Below are 25,165 nucleotides of genomic sequence, written 5' to 3' on the forward strand. Positions count from 1 at the left end.
GTTTTGCCTGCATCTGTATTCCTCTTGACGAATTATGACAGCAGTGTTTGTGACAAGGTTTTGTGTTCAAATAAAATCATTAATTAAAAATGTCTTATGATCTGATATTCTGCTGGGAAATTCTAAGGTTGTTTTGGTACAGACAGGGTGATTTGCCTGGTTTGCCCTGCAAGCTAGATGCACACGATTCCTTCTATATCTAGTCAACACAGGAATAGAGAACGCCATAGACCTACAGGGTCCCGTCTTGTTCCCAAACGAATTGGCTCTTGATTAAATCCCTGAAATTTCGTTTTTATGATACAAGCACACATCTGCCCCAATTTATGAAACAAACATACACTACAACATACAACAGTAAACTGGGCATGCAGATATTTCCACGCAATTTAAGCTTGGTATGTATCAATATCAGAGTGTAGGATATGATCAAATATTGCCATATTCTGAATGACATCTATTTGTTCATCACATAAAAATATGTAGCCTATAGCAAAATATGATATCTTGTAAAGGCCTACATCAACTATGTGTCATATATCCCCAACTTACTTATTTTCCAATTCCCAATTTCCAATTCCAACTTGTTAAATCACAAAAAGTATTGGACCAACACCTTTATTGTATAGCATAGCCTAGCCTACTTTTTGTAAAATAGCAGAACTGTTATGTGGACAAAATGAACATTCAATTGCCAAGGACATTATGTGGACAGAACTACTTTTCATTGTACAAAATGACAGAATATCAACAAAATAAAAAAGTGCAACAGTCAATTCAGGGCACAACATTAACTTTTGTTTATTGTGCATGAAAGAATGTGCTCTCTACACAATGTTCTGTGGATACAATGCTGATGCATTTGTGTTTAATTAAGCCTGCTGCTGTTTTACATCACCCTAAAGCTTGGCAGATGATATCCCTTTTATAAAATGGAACAGCCTTAGTAATGATCTCCTTATACAGAGGTGTATCCCATTAGCTGACGTTGACTGCCAGTTCTGCATCTGCATCTAGGGCCTAGATTATAGGCAGATGTTATCACATGTTCGCAGTAGTTCCAACAGACAGTTTTTTTTTTACAAAATGGCTTTCACGATAGCAATCCTGGCTGCAGCACTTGCCTAGTACAATAAGGGCTGATTCATAGTTCATAGCTCTAAAGGCCTTTGCATAAGGCCTGCACATGTGTTGGCACTGGCTCCCTTACCTTGTTGTCTCATCTTTCTTCAAGGCACGCCACTTTGAAACTTCCTTGTCTCTTCACGACACAGTCTCGGAATGAGCTCTGTATCATAACTCGGGAGGCGTAATTCATTCTCTTTCTTCTTTGTCCTTCTCCTCTTCTGGTACAGGGCATTCTTCTTTTTATATTCAGCATACTTCTGCTCGTTCTCCCTTAGTCTGGCACGGCGTTTAGCCTGACGCTCCGCAGCAGTCATGGCCATTTTCACCTAGTGAAATCGTACATGCATACAATTTCAATGATTTCACATTAAAGTTAGCAAAAAAGGAAAATCCATAAATGTCCAAATTAAATTAGCCAGGTATTATGATAATGAGGCACTCATGGGAACTGCAGAATTTTGTAGTCTCATCTTTTAGGTCTTAAATCCCTTAATATGGTTATCAGAAGAATTCAACTGTAGATCTACTTGCTTTGATCCTTTATCATGGTTCTGTGTTTCATGTCTGCTGAAATTGAGGACTGTGCACGACAAGGTGGCCGATATTCACAAAAGGAAGATTTTAATAACAAAAACAACCAAACAGGTACCAACCAGGGGGAAAAATAGGATTTTGAGAAGCAAAAATGCAAAACTGTGAGATTAGGGCTATAATGGAGAGGGAAAGAAAATTCTTACCTGAAGAGTTAAGATGTAACTGATGTTACAGACAGTTCCTCCAGAATCTTGTGCAGGTTTGTTGTAATTGTCGAAGCCAAAATGACTGAAATTGATGAGGGAACTGAAAAATTCTGGTTCTTGAATTTACGTAAATTTGTGTAAAACGGCAAGTTTGGTAAATTTGTGATATCAGAAGTTTGCAAAATCCTGGAGGGACTGCAAAGCCAAGGAGTTTTAATTAAATTCGGATTCCTCCTAATAACGAAAAATTGAATTGCGCAACTGATGTTACAAAATTTGACCAACGTTTCCTATTTCAATACGAGCCCTGTGAGCACAAATGACTGACCTGGGGCTTTGTTTGACCCAGATTATTTATTTATAACCTATGAGAGAATTGTGAAAGGTAAGCAAATAAAACGCAAATACTGTCACCTTACGTTTGGCAAAGTTCTCATCCTTTTCGCCTAAAAAATAATCCCTTCTCAAAGTTTAGATCTCCTGTCTCCTCATCCCCTTCTTCAGCTTTAACTCCATCAGAATGAGTAGGCCTAGGCTACTGATGCTGCATTCCACACAACTCGTAAGTTCCAGAGCCAATCAGAATGTACCCTGAACTGAACAGGCCTCTGACTTCCAATTTGTCTGAAATGCAGCAGTGGCTCATATGGATTCTCAGACCTAAAAGGTGAGTAGTTTGCATCCCTGGCTTAAAGTTCTCAAGCAATGTGCCTGATTTCAGGTGGCCAGGTCGTTTAAGATATAAAAAGAGATTCTATACAAGGGCTTTGAAGACTGAAATTCAGCAACAGATTTGTTCCTTGCTTTAAGCCCTGTTGTAATGGAATGCCTTCCGGCCTGTTTGAGAATCTGTAAATTACGTGACCACAAAAGGAGAATTGAATATTCCTTTCTTCACTGTTACTGTCCTTAATCCCATGTTATACACAATCACAAATGATTGTTAAAATGATGTTGTTGGTTTAGAATATTCACTTGTAAGAATGTCAATGTCAACATTCAAGGGTCCATATCATGTATTCTACTGTAGTAAAGTACAATATACAGTATGTACTCTACTCACATTTCGAGAAAGGAACTGCCTCTCATTCTGGTGCAGATCTGGTGAAGGGAAGACAACATCAGTCGTGAAGTTTGTTGCCTGTTCCACTGAGTAGACTCCCAAGCTATTAACATCTCTCGCTCCTCGATGCTTCATTGTGATGTGTGATACTGTGCTGGACAATTCTGAGGACTAGAGCAGAATATTAATTAGATGTTTACTTGGATGAAGTTGTTCATCTTTCCACAACTGGATCTTCAACTGGAAACTGATCAAGAATGGTTGTCATAATATTACAATAAAAGCAGGTGTATTCACTGATGTATGGCTCCAGAAGCCAAGGCAATTTCTAGAAACATATATACATCACTCATTAGATGTGGAAAATGGCTTATGTATGTATGTAGTTTAACCATGTATGTAGTGCATGTAGGTTACACTTCATCATTAAGTGGTTGTTATGAGCTATGGTTTGTATATTTATGGTATTTTTCTTATTTTCATCATAACAGTGCATGAAAATGTACTGTTCTGTTATCCGAAGTCATCTTCTTATATTACAGTGCATGAAAATGCACTGTTCTGTTATCTTTTTTTTCTATTTTTGTAAACGTTATACTTATATTAACAAAAAACAAGTTTATTTTTCCCCATAGACTTTGCATTGCCACTATGACATCATAAAGGGCTAATTAAACCGATTTGCACCTGTATCAACTGCCAGCTGCTCAACTACGCCGCTGCCCCTCCTCTGCATGTGCATTTAACAAAATATTCACGATTGTTGAAGGATTGTTGTTGCTTGCCACATAGAAGCATTGCATAGAACACGGCGGGCTAAATTGCTATTAAATCCGCTTAGCATCGTGACCATGTCCAACCAAGTGTTTTCCAAGACTCAAAAGTGCTTGTCCCAAGGAGAAGTATGAACCGTTATTTGAACTAACTACGTTATGAATTGCATCCACACATCAGCAGCGTTTTAACTGTGTTAATGTTAATTACAAGGATTCCCTCACGAACGTCGTCTTAAAGTGACAGGCACTCAATTAGACCTATACACTACTGAACTGAACTGAATGCTACCTCTGACTAAGAATGCATTACTTCGCAATTGTATAGTCTTTTATTTTGGAATCTTAAGAGCAATAAACATATATTCCAATGTTAAGGAATTCATGTTTTTGTTCATTCAGATATGTAAATCAACATGTACAAGTTGCTATTAGTCAATTAATGGGGAGATAATTGAATCGAATCGAAATCGAATCGGACTGAAAAAATGAATCGTTAGATTAATCGATGCATCGAAAAAATAATGCTAGATTAATCGTTTAAAAAAAAAAAACTTTTATCCGAGCCCTAATTCACATCTGTTGCCCATCAAAACCTTTGGTTAAGGACTTTTTATGCCTTGTGGACTCTTTCAATCTTGTGCAATCTGTTATGGCCCCGACACATCAGAAAGGCCACACATTAGACCTAGTATTGTCTTATGGTTTCAATGTTTCCAACTTAGAAATTATGGATGTTGGGGTCTCTGATAATTTTTTTATTTTATTTGAATCTATTTTGTTTTGTCCCCCTGTATCTCCCCCTAAGTCCTATTCCTTTGCCCGTTCTATTAATTCCACCACAGCCACAACATTCTCTAATACTTTCATCCTCTCTCACTGACCTACTATCTCTGTTGCTATTTCCACCTGCTCTGACATTAAATAATTAGTCACTCTCTTTAATGCATCCTGTCTTGAGACCTTAGACTGTGTTGCCCCACTAAAACAAAAGCGTGTCAAAACTATCACCACTCCATGGTTGAATGCCACGACCCGTTCTGTCAGAAAATCTTGCAGGAAAGCAGAGCGCAAATGGAAAATAGAGAAGCTTTAGGTCTTCTATGACCTTTTCAGAGATTCTCTAAAGACCTACCAAAACTCTGTTAAGGCAGCAAAGGTTGAGTATTATGCTCAGCTTATCAACAATAATGCTCATAGGCCAAAAGTTTTATTTAATACCATTAATTCTATTATAAATCCTGCCTCTGCGTCATCTACTCTTGCCCCTTCAACAGAAATCTGTGAGAAGTTCCTCACCTTCTTCATCGATAAAATTGACAAAATAAAATCTCAAATCTCACCTCCGAATTCGGATCCCTCAGTGATAGAACTTTCACCTAGCTGCCTCCAACAGTTTCAGGATATATCTTCCTCCCAGCTTTCTGAGGTGGTCTCCCATATGAAATCTACATCCTGCCACTTAGATGTTTTTACCTGCCGCCTTTTTTAAAAAAGTTTTTACCATCATCTGCCCTCTTGTATTGGCCATAATTAATCACTCACTAACCAATGGAGTGGTCCCCTCAGGTTTTAATCGTGCAATTGTGCAACCTTTACTTAAGAAACCTAACCTTGAGCCCAGTGACCTGAAGAATTATAGGCGTATTTCTAAATCACCTTTTCTGTCAAAGATACTAGAAAAGGTTGTCCTCTCTCAGGTTTCTGAGTGAGTTCAATATATCTGATAAATTCCAATCAGGTTTTAGATCTCTGCACAGCACTGAATCGGCCTTGCTTAAAGTCCAAAACGACATTCTTTTAGCAGTTGATTCTGGATCTTGCACCCTCTTGGTGCTTCTTGATCTGAGTGCAGCATTTGACACCATTGACCATAACATCCTATTAAAACGCTTGGAGGATGAAGTTGGTCTCCAGGGTTCTGTTTTGCAATGGTTCTCTTCTTATCTTAGTGATGGATCATTTTCAGTTAGTTTAGGCAATTTCTCCTCTTCCTCTGCCCTTATAAAGTGTGGTGTTCCTCAGGGTTCCATTTTGGGCCCTCTTTTATTCTCTCTTTATATGCTACCCCTTGGCTCAATTTTTAAAAAGTATACCATTCAGTATCACTGCTATGCAGATGACACTCAGTTTTACCTGCCTGTTAACACTAATGGCATTTGTTCTTTGGAGAATATTTTTAACTGTCTCAGTGACGTCAAATGCTGGATGGCAAGAAATTTTCTTCAACTGAACGAAAGTAAAACTGATATAATTGTGGCCCTCCAAGTGATGTTTCTATCTTGAAAAATGCACTAGGACTTCTGCAAACTGCCACAGTGAAGTAAAGAATCTTGGGGTTTTCTTTGACTCCTCTTTAAATTTTAATAAGCAAGTAAATAGTGTGGTCAAAGGCAGCTTTTTCCAGTTAAGAACCATTGCAAAACTGAAGCCCTTTTGTCCTTCTCCGATCTTGAAACTCTTGCTCCGATCTTGAAATACATGCTTTCATAACATCTAGACTAGATTATTGTAATTCATTATATGCAGCCCTGACCCACTCCACTCTCAACAGACTTCAGCTAGTTCAAAATGCAGCAGCTAGATTATTAAGTGGCTCTAAGAAAAGTGAGCATATAACTCCTGTGTTGGCTAAGCTGCACTGGTTACCTGTGGAGCACAGAGTTAAGTTTAAAATTTTACTTTTTGTCTTCAAAGCCCTCAGTTACATAGGTGACCTACTAATTCCTTACAGCACTCCAAGATCACTTAGGTCTTCATCTCAGAATCTTCTCTATATCCCCAAAACACGCCTTAAAACTAAGGGTGATAGAGCCTTCTCTGTTGTTGCCCCCCAACTCTGGAATAGTCTACCTGTACATATTATTAAGTCCTCTCAAACCATTGACTGCTTTAAGTCTAACTTAAAGACTTTCATTTTCTCCCAAGCTTTTAATCTACCTTAATACCCCCCCACACACACACACTCTTTATTCTTTATTTTATTTTTGACCAATTTGTTTATTATTTCAATTATTTATTTATTTTCCCCCCATGTTATGTTATTGACTTGAGCCAGATGCCACACTCTGCAGACACTTGTTTGTGTGACATAGAAAGCATCCCAAATTGCATCCACGTATCGTAATGCACTATGCAAAAAGTTGTTTCCACTTCAACACAGTGAGATGCAAGCCTTACAATCCACCCAGAAATGTAATTAGGCTACTCTCATGTCCTTAAAGTGCCAGACAGTCAATTAGACACACCACCAATGTAATGGCATTAAAGACAAGTGTAGCCTAATAGTTTAAAAGTCAATATGAAATTACTAGACTAGATGTACCGCATAGCGGTACAAAATATGACCGCCGCTCAGTCCTGTACATCCGTTCCGCGAAAATAAATCACACTTCAATTTGTCTCCATATTTTACTCCATCCCCCACTCTTGAAACTTTTGTGTATGCTTGTTTGGCATGCCTGAGTGTGTGTGTGCGGCTGCACAGAAAGTACCCTACTGGTGCTGAAAAGGTGAATAGATTGTAGAATAGCCAAAGAAGATGTAGAATTGTTATAAAACCTTTAAAATCTCTAAACAATCACAAGTAGGGCAGTTCATCACAGTTCATCCATTGCAACTGGATTGATGAAAGGTCACTTACACCTGTAGGCTACATTGTATTTGGGAAAAGCAAAAGGTATCAGCATAATGTTATTTATTTATTTATTTTTTATGTATTTATAAACAAAAACATCTCTGTCAGTTCCATGTCGTTTTCAACAGCTATCAAAAACAAAGGTCATTTTTGGATGGATGGATTTTTTGTGAATGTTTCTTCTTCTACATAAGATTTTAGTCATCTTTAGTTCATGTAATACTTTATTGTCAATGCACAAATTAAGTAACAGTAGTCTGAAACGTTATTGTTAATGCACAAATTAAGTAACAGTAGCCTAGTCTGAAACGAAATGCTGTTTTACATCTAACCAGTGGTGCAAATAACTGACATGTCCAAATGGGCTTTGATGAAATGCGCCGCTAGACTGTTCATACACATTTTAACGGGCCAAAGTTGAAGAGCTTTTGTCCGTTATTGTTAGTGCAAATATAGGCTGATTCATGTTCCCTTGCATTGTTTAACTGAGGTCCATGGCTAGTCTGGCTTTCATCAGACCAAGCTCAATCTTTTAAGAAATCAAAAATAAATAGCGGGCAGATCAGGCTGGGTTCACCCAGCCTAGTCCATAGGCACCCGATATTGTTTAATTTTCCGATTGAGATATACACGCTCTGGCTATTCTAAATGCAAAAATGCATCAGGGAGTTATGACAAAACGGTAACTAACAAACTAGATCCTAATAGAAAGTTGTTAGCTTCCCCTAAGCTACAGGTAGGATTATAAGGTAGGCCTATTGACAACATAAATTGTCAATAGGCTATGCTAACGACACAAATAAAATCTCCTTTGAAACCAATGGCTTCGCCTTACAGTATCAAGCGGACTTAAACTGTCATATCGCGGGGCGAAAAAGTTGTAATAACATTCACGCAGCTCCATGAGTCAAGGAAAGCTTAATGAAGTAGCCCACTTCTAAATGGGACCCACTACACAGTAGCTTAAGGTGTTTTGCTAAAGCAGCCATAATGAAATGAAGGTGTCATTGTTTGGATACTTCACAGACACGCTTTTTAATTTCACAGACTACAACTACCAAGCTGTAATCAAAGCACATCGATTCCCCTCTCACACCCTGCACGACTTAAAACAAAATAAACAGGCGCCTCAGTCTCACGCATGTATAGGCAAAACTGTATCAGACCGTGTTAACGTTGGTAAATCTTCCATTGCACAGAATGATTTTGTAGCACGTGCAATAAATGACAGTCGAAAAGATACAAACAGTGCTGCTATACATTTGCTTGGTATAACCGCATTTATAGTTTTCTACAAATGCAATAAATCAAATGCCTCCATCACTCAACCAACGCTTAACGGTAACATTACCTAGGTCCTTATTGATATTACAAGATTAACGTGCCTGCAGTAAAACCAAGCATGTCCGATAAACATCCTCAGATTTATTTCGGCTTCAAGAAGAAATGGGAATTACACTTCATGTGAACATCGGCCCCCTATCCTTATTAGATGTTCGCTGCGGTAAATTACAGTCCTTGTATGAAGCGTCCCATTGTTTTTCCAACCCACTTTTAACTTCCAACAAAATTACGCCTCACTGCAACGATCGCCATCTAGTGGACAAACGACTACTTCTAGCCAATACTGAAAATGCAGCCATGATGATGATGATGAATATTTATTTTGGCTTTCTTTTAATCCTACTGATTTTTATTTTTTTTGCGGGGCAAATCACAAATGAGTGATTATGAGCCAGGTTGATGTGGGCCCTTGAGACCAACATACCATAAAAGATTCACAGAGAACTGTGTCTGCCCTACCCTCCTTTCGGGGGTCCAGTCCAGCTGGGGCTGCAGATGAAAACGAAAAAATGCTATCCATGTGGGGGTACATGCTCACCAAGTTTTGTGTACCCGGTCTTTCAGTGTCCCGAACCTTGTTGGTGTATCGTCACTAAATGTACACATAAATTATTTTATTGTAAGGCCCCCATGAACGAAAGTACACAAAACTTGGCATGCATTCAGAGGGTGTCATAATGATCCTACTCTTTTAATTTCGTGCAGTTTTGACCTTGTCAGCCAGAGATATTGAGATGAAAACACCTAATTTTTTGCTTTTTTATTTTTAACTAGGTGGCTATACATGAAATAAGTGGTAATGGGATGGGTTGACATGCCCCCTTAAGACCAACATACAAAAAAAGGTGGACCTCCTAGGCCCTACGGTTCTCGAGATATTCACAGAAAACTGTCTCCGCCACCTACAGGCCAGTTGGTGTATAGTAACATAAATTAATTTATTGTGTGGCCCCCATGAACGGAATTCCACAAAACTTGGCGTGCATACATAGGGTGTCATAATGATCCTACACTTCCAATTTTGTGCAGTTTTGACTATGTTAGGTCACAGATACCTTCAATTACACCACCTCATTTTTACTTTTTTGTGTTTAACTAGGTGGCGCTATACATGAAATGAGTGGTTATGGAATGGGTTGACATGGCCCCTTGAGATCAACATACAAAAAAAAAATGGTCCTCCTAAACCCTACGGTTTTTGAGATATTCACAGAAAACTGTGTCTGCCCTACCCTCCTTTCAGGGGGTCCAATTCAGCTGGGGGGCTACAGATTAAAACGAAAAACGATGGTTCCATGCTATCCATGTGGGGTTACATGTCCACCAAGTTTCGTGTACCCCGGTCTTTCAGTGTCCCGGGAATCATTGACGGAAATTTGGGCATCTTGCGAAAAAAAAAAAAGAAAAAATCTGACTAAACCTATATGACCCGCGCGGCAAGCTCTTGGGCGGTCATAATAATTAGTTGGTATTAGTAGTAGTAATTATGCAGGTCACAGAATAGTCATTGTTGAAAAAAGATGAACTTAATATGAATTACAAAATATATGAATGTATTGAAACATATGACATGATGCTTTGTGAATTACCCCAGTCAAAGCATTTACATAAATAAAGTAGGCCTACTTGGATTTTCTGTAATCTTTACTATTTACCTTTACTTATCCTTTTTAATTAGCATATCAAGATGATCAGTGTGATTTTGGTCTTAGTAAACTTAGTTGCCTTTGATTTAAAAAAAAAAAATCACAACTATTTTTGTAATTTTCTCTTCCTCCTGCAATTTCTTCGCAACAAACGGCTAAAACACTTCCATCGCAATTTTTTAGAAAAGTTGTTGCGAAATCAGGCATCTTAGGTCGCAACAATCTCAAAAAATCCTTGCGAAATCCTGGACGGACTGCCTCTGAATGGTAAAGTTACACACTCACTCCGGTTCGCAGTAAAAAACATCTATTTTCTGGTTCAAGCTCCAAACCAAAGTGCCATGTTCCGAACCGTGTTTTGTTTCGAAATGCTCCGACTGGTTCAAATGTTGGTTCGCGAACGAGAACGGAGCCGGTTTTCTGTCAGTGGAAAAGACCTATCGGTGCCTCTCCATTCTACAAGGATTTAAGGCACATTCCATCCAATTTTCTATCCATCCTTCTTCAAAACATACACTCATTCACCCATTAAACTATCTATTAACATCCATTACACTATCTACATTCAACTTTTAAACTATCTACTTTGTCTCAGGCTTTAAACATACAATCTGGCTCCCTTAAGACTGTAGTATATGTTTCCTGTAACTGTTAAGACTCCCTTAAGACTGCAGGTTATGTTTCCTGTACCTGTTTCCTCTGCCCACAACTACAACTACTATTAAATAATTTGGTAACACTTTATATTAAGACACACATATTCATCATTAATTAGCTGCTTACTAAAATGTATATTAGTAGCATACTAGCCATTTGTTAGTCATTATAAGTCACTAATTAATACCTTATTCTGCAAGACCTTATTCTACCTTTACTAGACCCTTAATTAAGAATTTCCTCTATGTAAGCTCCTAATTACCCTTTATTCATAGTTATTAAGTAAGTTGTTGCATAGTAATTATGACCTAAATATGCATGACTCAGTATGGGGCTTATAAAGTGGTAGTACCACAAGAACAGTTATTTACCCCTAATAATAGTTATCAAAGATGGTCTATTCATATGGAACTAGACACAAAACCACAAGTGCTAATAGTGGACAAATAACTCATAATTAAGTCTTTGTAATACAGAATATATTTCCTATTCTAAAGTTGGGTCTTTGTTCACATTTAATTCACAATTAATGTGGCACTTCTTAACCCCCATGTTAAAGTGTATTACAGCGCACACAAGAAGCAGACAGCCAAGTTAGCACAAATACAAAAATAGATTTTAAACCATCAGCCATTCCAACTGTCAGTTGTCATCAACTATTACTCCTGCCAGAGAATGTCTAATAAGGGGAGAACCGCCACTCTCCGGAAACTTCTGGTTTCTGAACTGGTTGCAGTTCCGTTTCTGGTTCCACATGAGGGTGCTCACGAATAAGTGCACGAATAAATGGAGCTGTACCCCTCAAATCCACTTTTCTCTGGATATATTTTTTTGTGCAGAAATTTGAATGTTGCATGCGAAAGAGGGGACAGAGAAAATACACACCGCTGAGTATTATATTTTTGAGTCACTTATTTGTTCTAAAAAGTCTTTCAAATGCGTCAATGACGTCATTCATTAGCAGAAAGCTAGTGTGTTGTGGGCAACAACGACCCAACCTGTAAGAAATCTGAAAGACGTAAGTACTCGTTCATTCAACTTTTGACCTATAATCCATATTGAGCTTGCAGAAACCACAATCAAATCTTCGATTTTTCAACAACCAGGTGAAAGAGACACATTTAGCCGTCTAGCTCCATAGACGCCCATTGTTTTTGCACTTATTCGTGATCGCCCCTAGCGGAACTGCCACAGATTGCAGGTACAATGGAGTTAATAGGGAGTGATCCGGCTCTCCGTAAACGGGCTCTGCTCCTGCCAAATGTTTCCTCTGCCCACAACTGTTTCAAAATAAAAGTCCTCACTACAATAATTTACTATTAAATTATTTAATTATTTAAACTTAGCCATTCCAACTGTCTGTTGTCATCACCAATGACTCCAGCCAACTATACTGCTCAAAAAGATTAAGGGAACACTTCAATCATACACTGAATCGGTACTCTGACACTGTTTGGTTCTGAGCACAAGTAAAACTTTTGAGGCGAGTGTTTTATTTTGCAAGAACTGTCAGACATTCTGTGAATGTAGCTTGAGAATGGAGAAAAGGGTGGAAGGTTTCAAAAAATGTGTTTTAACAATTGTGGAAAACTGTAAGTGTTCCCTTAATTTTTTGAGCAGTATATATAAAACCACAACCTACCTAGCAACCAACATAGCAACCATTGAAATAAAGCATCTACCGGTATGTCAGTTTCCATAGCAACCAACATGATTACCCTAGCAACCATCATAGAAACAGCTTTATTTAGCGTTGCAACAACCATGTCTACCTAAGCAAAACCATTGTAACTATCTCTACATTATCTGTTTTAACAATGTATATTTTACATCATATGTTTTGCATTTTCATGCACTGGTAATTCATTTTCTAGTTAATTGTTGATATAGCATCGACATTATTGTTATTATTGCTATTTTCCTTAATGTAGTCTAACGTTTTAAAGCTGTTTACTGTTTTTTTAACTATTGTATTGTTTTATTTTGTAAGTCACTTTGGACAACCATGCATGTATGTAGGTAAACCATATAAAAGAATATATCATTTGAATTGCTAATTTTTTTATTATCTTTTAATTAGAAAATACATTAACACAGACATTTACTCATTAAGACCATACATGGTAATAGGTAACAGTGGTAAAAAAAATGTTTTCCCATTTTCTCTCCTCTCAACTCAATGTTTGATCAGTGTCTCTCTCCATATGTCAGGTGGATCTGAAACTTTTTTAAAACAAAAAAAAAACATTTTTGTAATGTCTCTAAATATATTGTGTAACATGTTCACATCCTGTTGAGGCTTGCTTTGAGACTGGGGATGCAGTCCACTTGTCATTCAGGAGTTCCATAAGGCAGGGATACAGTATTTATGTAAAGAGGCACTCGAGGATCCTGTTTTTTCCTTCGACATCTGGCTTTTGATGCCCTCCATTGTTCACGAAGTTGTTGACGTTTTTCTTCAGACATGTACTGTATGCTTCGTGGTTTAATTTCTCCCTTTGCCTTCTTTTCAAGATATCTTTACAGGAAACCCATAAAAATAGCAGTCAATACACCATATTCATTGCAAATAATAACAATAAAAAGTCACTGAGTCAATAACACCTACATTCAGCACCACAAATGACTTACTTTATTCTTCTCTCTCTTCGTAATTCCTCCCTCCTGTTTTGGTCTGCATTGAGCTTCTCTCTGTACCTTCTCGTCCTCTCTTTCCCAGATGTTCCTGGAAAAGACTAATAAGAAAATAAAAATCACATTAAACATTGCCGTCAACAGCACACAGTGTGTTTACATAATGAGTGCAAACCTGGCAACACTTCATGACAAGACTGTCTGGTCACAGTAGAATAGTTCAGACAGTAAATGTTAAGTCTTTATTTGTCTGACAAGACTCCTGGAGATGTAAGTTTCAGTAGTCATAAAAATAACTAAGAAGAAGAATAAGAAGAATTGATTGTCAATGTTATGTGAAATTAAGGTGAGACACTAGCACTCCTGGGGGAAGAACGTTTTTACCTATTAGGCCTTTGCCAAAACTTTACTGCATGTGAACTACATATATTCATGTGTGTGAAAAACATCACAGCAAACATTAACAATTCTATAACTGTCCTAAAACCCACCTGCCAGCTCCATGTGCTTTCCAGCGTCTGTTGAACTTCTTGGTTTTGGTCAGAAGGAAATATTCCAAGCCGTGTCTGAAAAATTGCCCGTTAAAGAAGAGATATTCTGCATCACACAGGACGAATCTTGTTTGGCTTATAAGGAAAACAAACTGACCAGTAACTACCCTGCCTTATGTGGAAGTGCTGCTCAAATATGTGAACAAATTTGCATGAAAGTCTAAACTTGACAAAGGCCCTTGTCTGCTTCCTGACAATAACTGCTTGGTATCTCCCCCAGGCTGGCTTTCAACCGGCCAAGAAATTGGTTGAAAGTTAAAGCCATACTATACACCTTCAAATTCATATTAAATTAATAGTCATATAAAGAACAGATCAACAGGTAATTCCCACTAGTCACCCATGCTATGAACTAAATTGTGCAGTCTGGGTTCGAAACCCACAAAATGTAAAAAAAAAAAAATACATCGCCGCTTGACTACTTTATATTTCCAGAAGACACCAGTTAGCAAGCTTCTAACCATGCCAACTGGTCAGTTGATATTTTGATGTTTATCTAGTTGGAGGGCAATCATTTTAGGTGGTTAGCAATAACGCAGTCTGACACTGTTAGCCACAGCTTCACATAATTCACTGGATGTGGGTTAGACCAGTTAGCCTACAACTAGCAAATAAACTTATTTTCCAAAAAGTTGTCATATTCCTAAAACATCATGTTCCACTAAAATCCTAATTTTATAATGAGTTTTCTCGCTCCATCACATACATAATACTGCTGTAGGAAACCTCATCCACTTACGCTATACAGATGCATACCTCTTTTTTGACGGACAAAAGTTTCGGACGTGGTGTGCAAATGTGATTGGCCCAATGTGAGGTTGACACAATGTGAGATCATATCTATTTCAAATGATTAATGTTCGGGAGGAAAAAAATAGGTCTTAATTTAAGCAGGTTCCAGCAACACCTGACTTAATATTTTTTAATTTCCAACAATTTGAGCAAACTTTCATGCATTGTAAGCTAAAGGTTAGCATAAGTTTTCTTTCCCTAGCAACCAATGCCATACAGTACAGGGGTCGGCAACCCGCGAGCTGCCTTTAGCCACTCTCTGTTGGCTCCCTGGCTTTGTTTAAAAATATAAATTAATTAAATATTTTTTACAATTTCTTTAAAAACATATTTGTCACCAGTGTTAAGCTAATACATCCTTACGTTAAAAACTTGTGGAAATATGTAGCTGTAGGCCTAGCCTACGCATGTAAAATGTGTAAATGTGTTTATTTTAATGAGTCATAGGCTGACACATCCTCGCGTCCCTTTAACTCGTGGCTGAAGTGGAAAAACAAGCAATGGTGTCAAACTCCCTAAAAGTCGTGAAGGCTAAAACAGATCAATTTAATAGCCTAATCAATTAACGGATGTTTGCCACTGCGACTGAATCGTCAGCGGGATGTCTGATCTGCAGCAAGAGGACACGCAAAATGTAATGTTGAAGACATCTCGAAAGTAGATCATTCTGAGAGCGCAGATATCTATACAGAACAAATAGCCTACCATGCCATGCAACATTGTAGTAGTTAAAGTTGCCCGGGCCAGGCAGCCCGGCGATTCAGAAATTTTCCCTCGCTACATTCCGCCAGCTTTCATGAAAATCGGGCTTGTAGTTTTGTGTGATCCTCAGGGAAATAACGAAATCGCTATGGAACATTGCATTTGGACACTGAGCAAAACTGTCAAGGAATGCTTAGCCTACATAGCCAGCAGCAATATCCGTATAATAATTGTAATGTTATGATCATTATTACGATTGCTACTATTATAATGTGGAGCAACAGTTTGACCATGTAAAAGGGAAACGGGAATAAGAACCGCTTGGAATCAACTTAAAAGACATAACATTCAACTGTTATGGCCGGTTATTCAATTAAAAAAATAAAACGTATTTGCTAACCCTTGATTCAGGTAATGTTGATAAGCTAATTCAAACCAATAGGCTAAAGACTGCTTGTATTTAAAGGGCTTAAATATTGTTATATAAAAGTTTTTTGGGGGTTTTTTTGGTCAAAAAATGTCCCTTTTGAAAGTAAAGGTTGCCGGAAAGGTTACTCAGAAAGCATGAGTGAAATTTAATTAAATGTAATTAATAAAAATACAAGATAACAATAAAGTATAAATGGTTATATAGTCTGAAAGCAGAGGTGACATAAACTGGGTCATCCGCACAGTCTGTGCCAATCAAACCTTGCAGAAAAGATGGACATTTTCATTAGTACGTTTGTTCCCTGGAAATAAAACTATGGGAGAACCACTGATAATAGTTTTGTTTATTTCATGCTTCAGTGAATCATATCTGATTAGATTACCAGAGATAGTATGTTACAGCAAAGATCGATTGCTAATTAGATAGACTAAGCATTTCTGAAGAAGTGGAAAAAATATAGACCTACAGAAAATAACACAATAAACAAGTCTATTAGCCTGGCCACCTACATCTCCTTTCAGGGAGATACAGTACTAGTCTGGAACACCATAATTCACTAACGTTTCCATCAGACCCCAGAAAAGTAGGACCAATCAGTGACGAGAGGGGATGATGCTATAGTTTCAAAATCGAAAGTGGCTGTGGTAAACAGTAGTAGCAATTCCTGCGAACATCATAAATTACAGTGTAAATTAATATATGGCAAAGGTAGGCCTGCATACATTGTTCCCTGACTGTTAATGCTTTTTATTGTCAGTTTGTAAAGTTAGGCAAAGTATAGTAAGCCAAAATCCCCAAATTTGATTGGTTAGGCTGGACCAATGATTTCAGAGTTGACGCAAAATCTACACCCATCACCATGCTAGAGTTGAAAACGTTTCCCAATCATGAGTCCCAAGGCTATTTTACAAAGTGAATGAGTCTGGTTTTAACCAGGCTACAAGTCTACTTTTTGCAAAAACATTTCTGCTAAAGTATATCTGAAACCTAATAAATTATTAAATGGTGCAGTATTAAAGCTCTCCAGAGCAGATCAGAGCTACCATAACAAAGTACAGACTAATGGCTTGCCATCCCAATACAACTTAAATAACCAGAGGCATTATAATTCACTTTAGAGATGACACCAGGATCACGAATGAGTGAATTTATTGTCAGTTTCACAAGTCACCAACTGGAATGAGACAACCAAATTGTCAAAATCACACTGTGTCAGGGTCACCACCACCAATTTGTATTGGTTATCATTTATACTATTAAAAAAAACAAAAAAACAAATCATGATCCCATTCATGGTTCACAAGGCTTGCACCCTGCACATTTGTTTTTGTATGCTCCTAGCGTTATTTTGTTTTCATTTATTCAGAATTGTCCGACAAATATACACATTATGCAGAATAAAAGAAAAAAATACAGACAAATTTGAGAAAAAATTCAAGTGGGTCACCCACAGCACACCCACAAGTCATGAAGAAAAGTAATACACCACTGATATGCTCAAGGACTTCAATATTTAGATAGGGAGGTACAAACTCCACCCACTCAAGGCCAAACAAAAGTAACAATCTAAAAAGGGCTGACATTGAATTAAGCTCTTCAAAATTGCCCATTACTGCTGCTATGAAGAAAATGTCAAGTAAATGTACTTTGTAAAAGCACTTTTACGCAGACCATTTATCAAGTGACTAATTGATGGAAACAGAATGGGACCTCTGAAGGTGAAGTCGCACATAGCTCTTCTCTGCAAATCTCTTGCCACAGCGGAAACAACTGAATGGCTTCTCCCCTGAATGACACCTCAGATGTTTCTGAAGCTGGTGTCGCAGAGAGAAGCGTCTGTTACACTGAGGACAACTGAATGGCTTCTCCCCTGTGTGAACCCTTTGGTGCCGTTTTAAGTTGCCTGCGACCGAGAAACTGGCAGGGCAAAGAGAACAACGAAAGGGCTTCTCGCCCGTGTGCACTCGATGGTGGATCTCCACCTGCTTAGGACACTTGAATGTTCGACCACAAAGCAAACAGGGGAAAAGTTTCTTTGTCGCATTCTTCCTTTTGGCCTTGCGTGTGTCTTTTCTAGGGCTCACAAAGCTACCAACGCTTGGCATTTCCGCTAAAAACTCATCTTTGTTTACCTGGGGCAATACAGGTGCAACTTGCCCATGGTCACTGGTTCGTTTAACCAGCACATCAGTCTCACACTTCTCACTTCCCAAAGACGGCAAGCTGTACCCATCTGATGGTCTTAAAATAGAAACCAATTGTGGTGCAAGACTCTCTGGCTGACCTTCAGAGTTTATCTCCCATTGTACACCGGATGTCCTCATCTCCCAAGTCATTTTGTCTGCTCTAAGTTCATTAATTGCACAAGACAGCCTCTCAGTCTGCAATCTGTGAGTGCTGTCTGATCCACTGACCTCCAAAGTGTCACTTGTGCTTCCACGATCGTCAGTCCGTTCAGATGCCAAACAAGCGTTCCACTCCACACCAACTGTCCCTGACCACTGGTCCGCTACAAGAGATACGAGAGAAATTATGGTGGGGAAACATGGCACCAGGACTGGAACAATTTAATTTAGAGAGCAAACAGCAGACACGATGTACACAGCTTTATCTAACATCCGTGTATATTCTATGCCATCCTGATTGAGCCCTGTACAACTTTTCTACATTTAAATATAAGTGTATACAAATAACTGAAAAGAAAAATAAGTAAGCTATTTTTAGTCTATAAGCATTCTCAATTTTAACAACACTAACCTACATGGCAGTTAGGGTAACAGTTTGAATCAAAACGTAAAAATCTAAATATACAAATCATATAATGAATGAAAACATTACATTTAATGGTACATATATGCATAATACAATAAATACTCCTGTTGTTATTTCCATTGTCATAATTTAAAAGGCATACACTATGTTGGGTAGTGAATATAAACTCTAGGCTACTTATACATTTGAAGGCTGTAGTTTTAGAAAACAAGGGCAAAAGGGCATAAACTGGTATCTTACCAGAGGTACTTGGTCGAGAGTTGGCCTCTTCAGATTCCATTTTAACCACACGCTAAAATAGAATACAACAAATATTGATGTACAAACAAGACTATATGGTCTATTTCATTATGACATATCTAATAAAACTAAGCAGTGTGATCAACATATTTATAATAAAAGACAAAATTATTTGAGTACAGTAACGCTCCACACTGGACATTCAACAATATTCTATGTACTCACACTAAAAGAACTGTGTTCCATTGGTGGAAGCACATTGTGCTCTTCTATGCAGCTTGAAGGAAACATTGCACTGTTAATTGTGAGTTCGGACTCTTTGAAACCGGCGAGGCTAAAAGATGTGGATGCCTCTATTCGCCTCTCCTCGTGTTCCCCCATCTCAGTCAATGGTTGGTCAAGATCTGTTTTCATTGCCTGAAATAGAGTAAAAGTTGTGTTAATATCACAAAACAAAAATCACTCTACAATAGATAAATATGTATGACTTAGCAAATAATATGTAATATCAAAATTATTATATTTGACTCTTGTTCAAACACATTACAATCTAAATGTAAGCTAGATAGGTGGTATCAAGACATCACTGCTCCAGAACACAGATAAAGTGGTGCAAGGCATGTCTCATAGTTAAGGCAATTATATAAAAACACACAGGGCCATTAAGGTGAAGACAAAAACAAAATGATAAAGATAAAACACAATCTTTATTTGATAAATACTTAAAACTTTTCATATGCAACGTACAGGTGTTAAAAATATATGACAACATAGTGAACGAGTGCCTTCACATGAGTAGACATACATGAAACTTTCTGTTCAGTGTAATAATAAATAACAATAATTCAAGATGCCAATGAACAACCATTTGATCATTTACACCTCCTGCATATCCCACATGTAACATGTTTAAGTATGTCCTAAAGGAGAAGTCCCTAATTATAATCGATAGTTCATTTCATTGGGCCCTAGTTTAAATAGTGGGCAAAGGGCAAAGGGTTAAGTCAGCAAGCAAAGTTCTTGTGCATGAACTATGGTGTGGCATATGGGAGCTTTGAGCTGACTCCTCAATAATCGTGGTTAAGGGCATCCCCATGTTAAATTAGCTAACGGAGTTTGCCTACTTTTTCAATTAAATTTGGTTGAATTTAAGAATTTGCACTTTGCCCATCATTCGAATTAGGGCCCACTGACTTCAGCAAGTTATGCTAGCTTTCCATCACACCCAAAAAAAGCTCTGGAGATAAGAGGCAAAGTGTCTCAGGCCAAGCCATTCACTAATACTGGCTAATCAAAACGTTGCGTTCAGATACACGAAAGGGTATAACTGGACAACAATATCTACAACCCTTTGGCAGAATCAAGAACTTTACCATTAAATCTCAAAGGAAAGAAACACATTTTGGTAACCATATTTCAAACAATAATGTATTTATTTTTTCATTCTGCCTCCTCTGATGAATGGCTTTTATGCATGTGAATCCTCAGGTAGCTTTTTTCAGAGAACCTCCGAGTGCAGTGAGGGCACCCAAAGGGCCTCTCGCCAGAGTGCACCTTAAGGTGCATCTTCAGTTGGTGCAGATGGGAGAAGCGCTTCTCGCACAGACTGCAGCCAAATGGCTTCTCCCCGGTGTGGACCCTCTGGTGTCTTTTCAGGTTGCCAGCCTGGGCAAAGCGCATTCGGCACTGGGTACAACTGAAGGGTTTCTCGCCCGTGTGGACTCTCATGTGGATCTCCACTTTTTTGGGACAGCTGAACCTTTTACTACAAAAGCTGCAGAAGAACCTTTTGTCTTTAGATGCCATCACTGCAAGATTTCCCAGTTCAGAACCACTGTATATTTGATTTTGCCGTACTTGTGTGTGAGCATCTGACAAACCCATATTAGCAACAGAGACATTACTTCCAAGGCCAAACGAAGAGGAACTCATATCATAACTCTCATACTCAACCATTAAACTGTTTATGTGATTATCTACATTCTGCATATGCGGATACTCCTCAATCTTAACAGGAGAATCTAGTTTTTCGCCTTGGCCATCTGAGGGCCTCCCAAAAACGTCAGGAAAGCCATCTGTACACGGGATAGACTGATTGATCAGCGTGGATGACTGTGATTCAGAGATGACTGAGATAACAGAGCTTCCGTGGTCACTCTCCTTTGTAGTCACCGATGCCTGCGAGTTCTCAATTACTAAACATTCGGGGCTGTGCGCATTGCCAGCATTTTTAGTTCTTGTGTGTTCAGTTCTCTGGTTAATGCTTTGAGTCTTTGCCTCAGTCTTAATCTCAGCCTTCAGGACAGCATCTGATCCACTGACCTCCACAACAGTCTGCCTGCTCCCAGGTTGCTCAGCCGACGAAGCCAGGGGGTCAGCAGTTACAGTGTGCGAGACCATTCCATCACAGGCGGGGCCCACTATTCCTTAAGGGTGAGAACACAAACATAAAGACAAAAAGGGATATCTTGTTAGCTTTCCACATGGCATAGTGCTATGATAGCATTGATGAATAAAAACAGAGATGGTGGTACTCTCTGTTCTTACTTTTCCAGGACGTGCCTTCAGGTCCATGTAGGACAGCCTCTGGGATCTCCTGCTTAATTTGCACCTCTGGGTCTTCTAGCTCAATAACTGTGGGCTGATAACAGAGAAAGTTTACTATACAGCATTCCTTCATTTATTGCCCGGAGAGAGCAGATTTAAACTCGCTTGTGTGTAGAAACGGTCATTTAACTAGACCTGTATGAGGCACGAGACCTCCTCAGGGGTCCTCAGGGGTTACGATTTATAAAATGTAAACTTAAGGTGTAAACAAGGACAGGTCTACATCCCACTCATTGTACAATGCCTCAATTCCCTTGATTCACTGCTACTGCATAGTTTTGATCCCATTTTGTTTAAATTGCTTTCTCACCAGTGGGAACACACCAAGGTCTAATACTAATGCAGGTGATGCATCTCAAGACCACCTCTATCTTGAGGTTCCGGGTAATTTTTTTGCTACTGACCTGGGTGTGATTACTGTTTCAGGACATACAGAAAAAACTAACCAATCCAAACTGCACTTTGTTTTGATAAAATAGATAGCTGCAGATGTGAAAGCACCCTTAGATCTACAGATTGCAAGAAAGCAAAGAATGGTGCTTTCCACTCAACTAAAGAAATCACTCTGCAGATGGCCATCCTTGTTACTTGATTGCTGTATTAAGCAGATATGCATACATTCTGTTGGGTAGTGAATATGAATTCTAGGCTACTTAGGATAAACGTACCCATTAAGCCCACCAAAATCTGAGTTCAGTTATTTTTCATACATACTGACATAGTTTATTAACGTAATATTTTGTTAACGTGTAAGATTAATCTAATTTTAAAATACATTAATTTATTTGTGTACATATCATATAAAATTGGTACAGTGGCACCACAGCCCTAGTGTACAATGTCAGTGTATGTGTCTTAGCTGTTCAGGTCCAACACACTGTACAAACCATAAAGGCAACGGTCCAGTAGAAGGCTCTGCGTGGCACCATTTAAACCCACGTGTTCCAAATAAGCCCACGACAGAAATGACCGACAAAATATAAAAAAATATATTATTTTCAAAGCAGTAAAAACACCCAATATTTATTCAATAACAAATCTTACATTTAACAAGTATTAAAAAAATATTTGATTTTATGCTTGGCTTGCTTTTGCCAACTAATGAAATCAGTGAGGTAAAAGAACATCAAAGTCACAGGATTACAGTGAAAATGTATCAAACCTCATAATTTCAGGAATTTCCTATTGAAACACATGATATGCTTTTAAATGGAACATGCTGGCCTGGGCTTAAATGGCTTATTGCCTACCGAGGAAATAAAGATGATATGTTCACACCAAAATGAATAAAGCTACGACTGGAGTCTAAATATGCTGTAAACTTGCTATCATAGTTATCCAGGATTACCAAAGTGTTCTCATTCAAAGTTAGCTTGTGCTAGCTGCTTTTTGGGTCACTGTACCATTTAATCCCACCTAGAAAAAAAGGCATTTTTTTTTTAAATATGTAGCCCACCCAAACCACTTACTGTGTCTTAATTTGTAGATTGTAAAATTAATTAGAAAACATTTAGTGTACATACTTTTTAATACGTAATATGTATTAACAAATAGATAATATGTATTAACCTTGTGATTAGCTCGCTATGCTAACTAACTAGCTCATCTTTCCAAATTAAATAAAATAGTAAAAACTGACAAAACATTAATCTCTCAATTTACATAATATGAATGTACTGATCAAGTAAGTGGCTGAAAATTGTTGAAAAGAGATCATTTCTGAGAGGTTCCAAAACAGCAAAGTTTTGATGCGACTTTATGTGAGCCTCCTTGAGACTGCTCTGAATTAGGCTAGCCTAACTCAACATTGACAAATGTGATTAGAGCTCAACAAAAACTGACATGTAACTAAAAAATTGTATTGTATAAAATAATGAATAGCACAAGACAGCCACCTCTTCTTTTTTTATTGACTTCAAAGTTGCAAGTGGGCTTAAATGGTGCCTGGGCTTAATGGGTATGTTTACTCTATACATTTGATGGCTGTAGTCTCAGCAAGAATTTGTTTAGTGTGGAGTTCATTCCAAAATGGTATGTTCCTCATCAATGCAACTTTGTGTAGACAGGCACTACAATAGACTTAGAACATGTCCTACTACATTGGGTATTGTTTACCTCTACCGTTTCACTAGTCCGCTTTGATGGTTGATCATCTGTGAAACATCTTCTGTTTCTCCAAGAACTTTCCCCTTGAGTGGCAAGAAATCTGTCTCTGGTTGGGAAAAGACCACCTCCTGCAAAAGGGGTAAATTAAATGTTTGCTCTACTGTAAAGACCATTAGGCTAACTGTAACAGTTGTCCATTGACCAACAATATTCTGGAGTTACCAACTCAATGCAATGCTGCACTACAAACGAAAAGTCCAATATACAATACAGTATTATCTGCAATTCGAGAGTTTTTTTTTACGACCTAACGTTAACGTTACCTCTCCATCCTCGGTTTCTCTCCATGACGGAGGTTCTTCCTCCACTGCGAGCGCTTGGTGCGCGCTCTCGTATTGTTCTTTCCGCGCGTTCTCTGGCCATTTTAAGCTCCATCATTTGCAATTTTCTCTTCAATGTCCTATTTTCATTCTGACTGTGCGAAATTTCGAGACGAAGAACCGCATAATCGTCGTCGATAAGCTTGCAAATTTCTGCTACTGCCGCGTTGGCCAACACCTCCATGATGGAAGCGATCTGTGTTTTAAAAGCGATGTTGTTGTTCGCCATTGTAACGTTTCTGGGTTACAAAGCGATGCCAACGGAATCGGAGGAATGAAGGCTACACTTTCATAAAAGAACAATAACTTCACTTAGCTAACGCTTATTCGCGATTTGAAACGAAATTTGAAGATAAATTTGACAGTAAAATGTGGTGTCACAACAGCAAAGGCTGCTTTTTTCCCTTCCTTGTTGTCCCACTGTCTTCACGTCCTCTACTGCCTCCCCCTGGTTGGGAAGACAAACAGTAGAATGTGAGCTGTTGTCCTGGAGCCCTAGACGGGTCATTGCAAGGTATTTTTTGGTATATCCAGAAAGCGTGGGCTCATTTTACATTTGTGCCAGAGCCCGTCTGTCTTTGTGCTCTCAATTTAGTAAATCATACGGAAGCTTATTGCTGCCAGACTAGACTAAATAAAAAGGCTCAGTATCACGTAATTACGTGAAAAGTTTCTTGTTATAACAATATATTTTATATATACGTTATTTCATGATAATGATATATATCATGTTATTTCAAGATATTATATTTTCACGTTTTTACAAGATATTTATTACATTATTACATGAAATTATCATTGTCTTTCAAGTCATGCTTCTCCAACTTGCAGTGAGTGTTCCAGTGAGTGAGTGTTGCCATGGCTCAGAATGTGGATTCTCCACTTTCCAGATTTCTGCGAGTTCGTGGAGTACCCGAAGAATGTCTTGTTCGAATGGAGCAAGAACATGTAAGTGTGTTTTTT

General features: G+C 38.3%; 1 protein-coding gene across 10 annotated transcripts in view; it reads right to left on the reverse strand.

Annotated features, from left to right (window-relative positions):
- LOC125298862 (zinc finger protein 263-like) overlaps window positions 1-24,625 on the reverse strand; it is a 29,555-nt gene extending 4,930 nt beyond the window's left edge. For 2 of the 10 annotated variants that reach the window (XM_048249760.1, XM_048249751.1), the window contains exons 1-8: window positions 24,146-24,620; window positions 23,832-23,950; window positions 21,657-21,750; window positions 21,432-21,535; window positions 19,335-19,526; window positions 19,110-19,161; window positions 18,512-18,606; window positions 2,932-3,102 (exon numbers count right to left, since the gene is read on the reverse strand). In XM_048249760.1, coding sequence (XP_048105717.1) covers window positions 2,932-3,102; window positions 18,512-18,606; window positions 19,110-19,161; window positions 19,335-19,526; window positions 21,432-21,535; window positions 21,657-21,750; window positions 23,832-23,950; window positions 24,146-24,431 — 1,113 coding nt within the window. In that variant the 5' untranslated portion in view covers window positions 24,432-24,620. Of the gene's footprint in view, window positions 1-1,210; window positions 1,951-2,931; window positions 3,103-13,029; window positions 13,507-13,619; window positions 13,724-14,113; window positions 14,189-14,912; window positions 18,607-19,109; window positions 19,162-19,334; window positions 19,527-21,431; window positions 21,536-21,656; window positions 21,751-22,603; window positions 22,632-23,831; window positions 23,951-24,145 lie in introns of those variants that run through there. The other 8 variants (XM_048249779.1, XM_048249770.1, XM_048249801.1 and 5 more) reach the window with 8 other exon arrangements.
- Between the last annotated feature and the right edge of the window lie 540 nt (window positions 24,626-25,165).

This window comes from Alosa alosa, chromosome 1 (assembly GCF_017589495.1).
Source record: "Alosa alosa isolate M-15738 ecotype Scorff River chromosome 1, AALO_Geno_1.1, whole genome shotgun sequence".
Taxonomy (NCBI): domain Eukaryota; kingdom Metazoa; phylum Chordata; class Actinopteri; order Clupeiformes; family Clupeidae; genus Alosa; species Alosa alosa.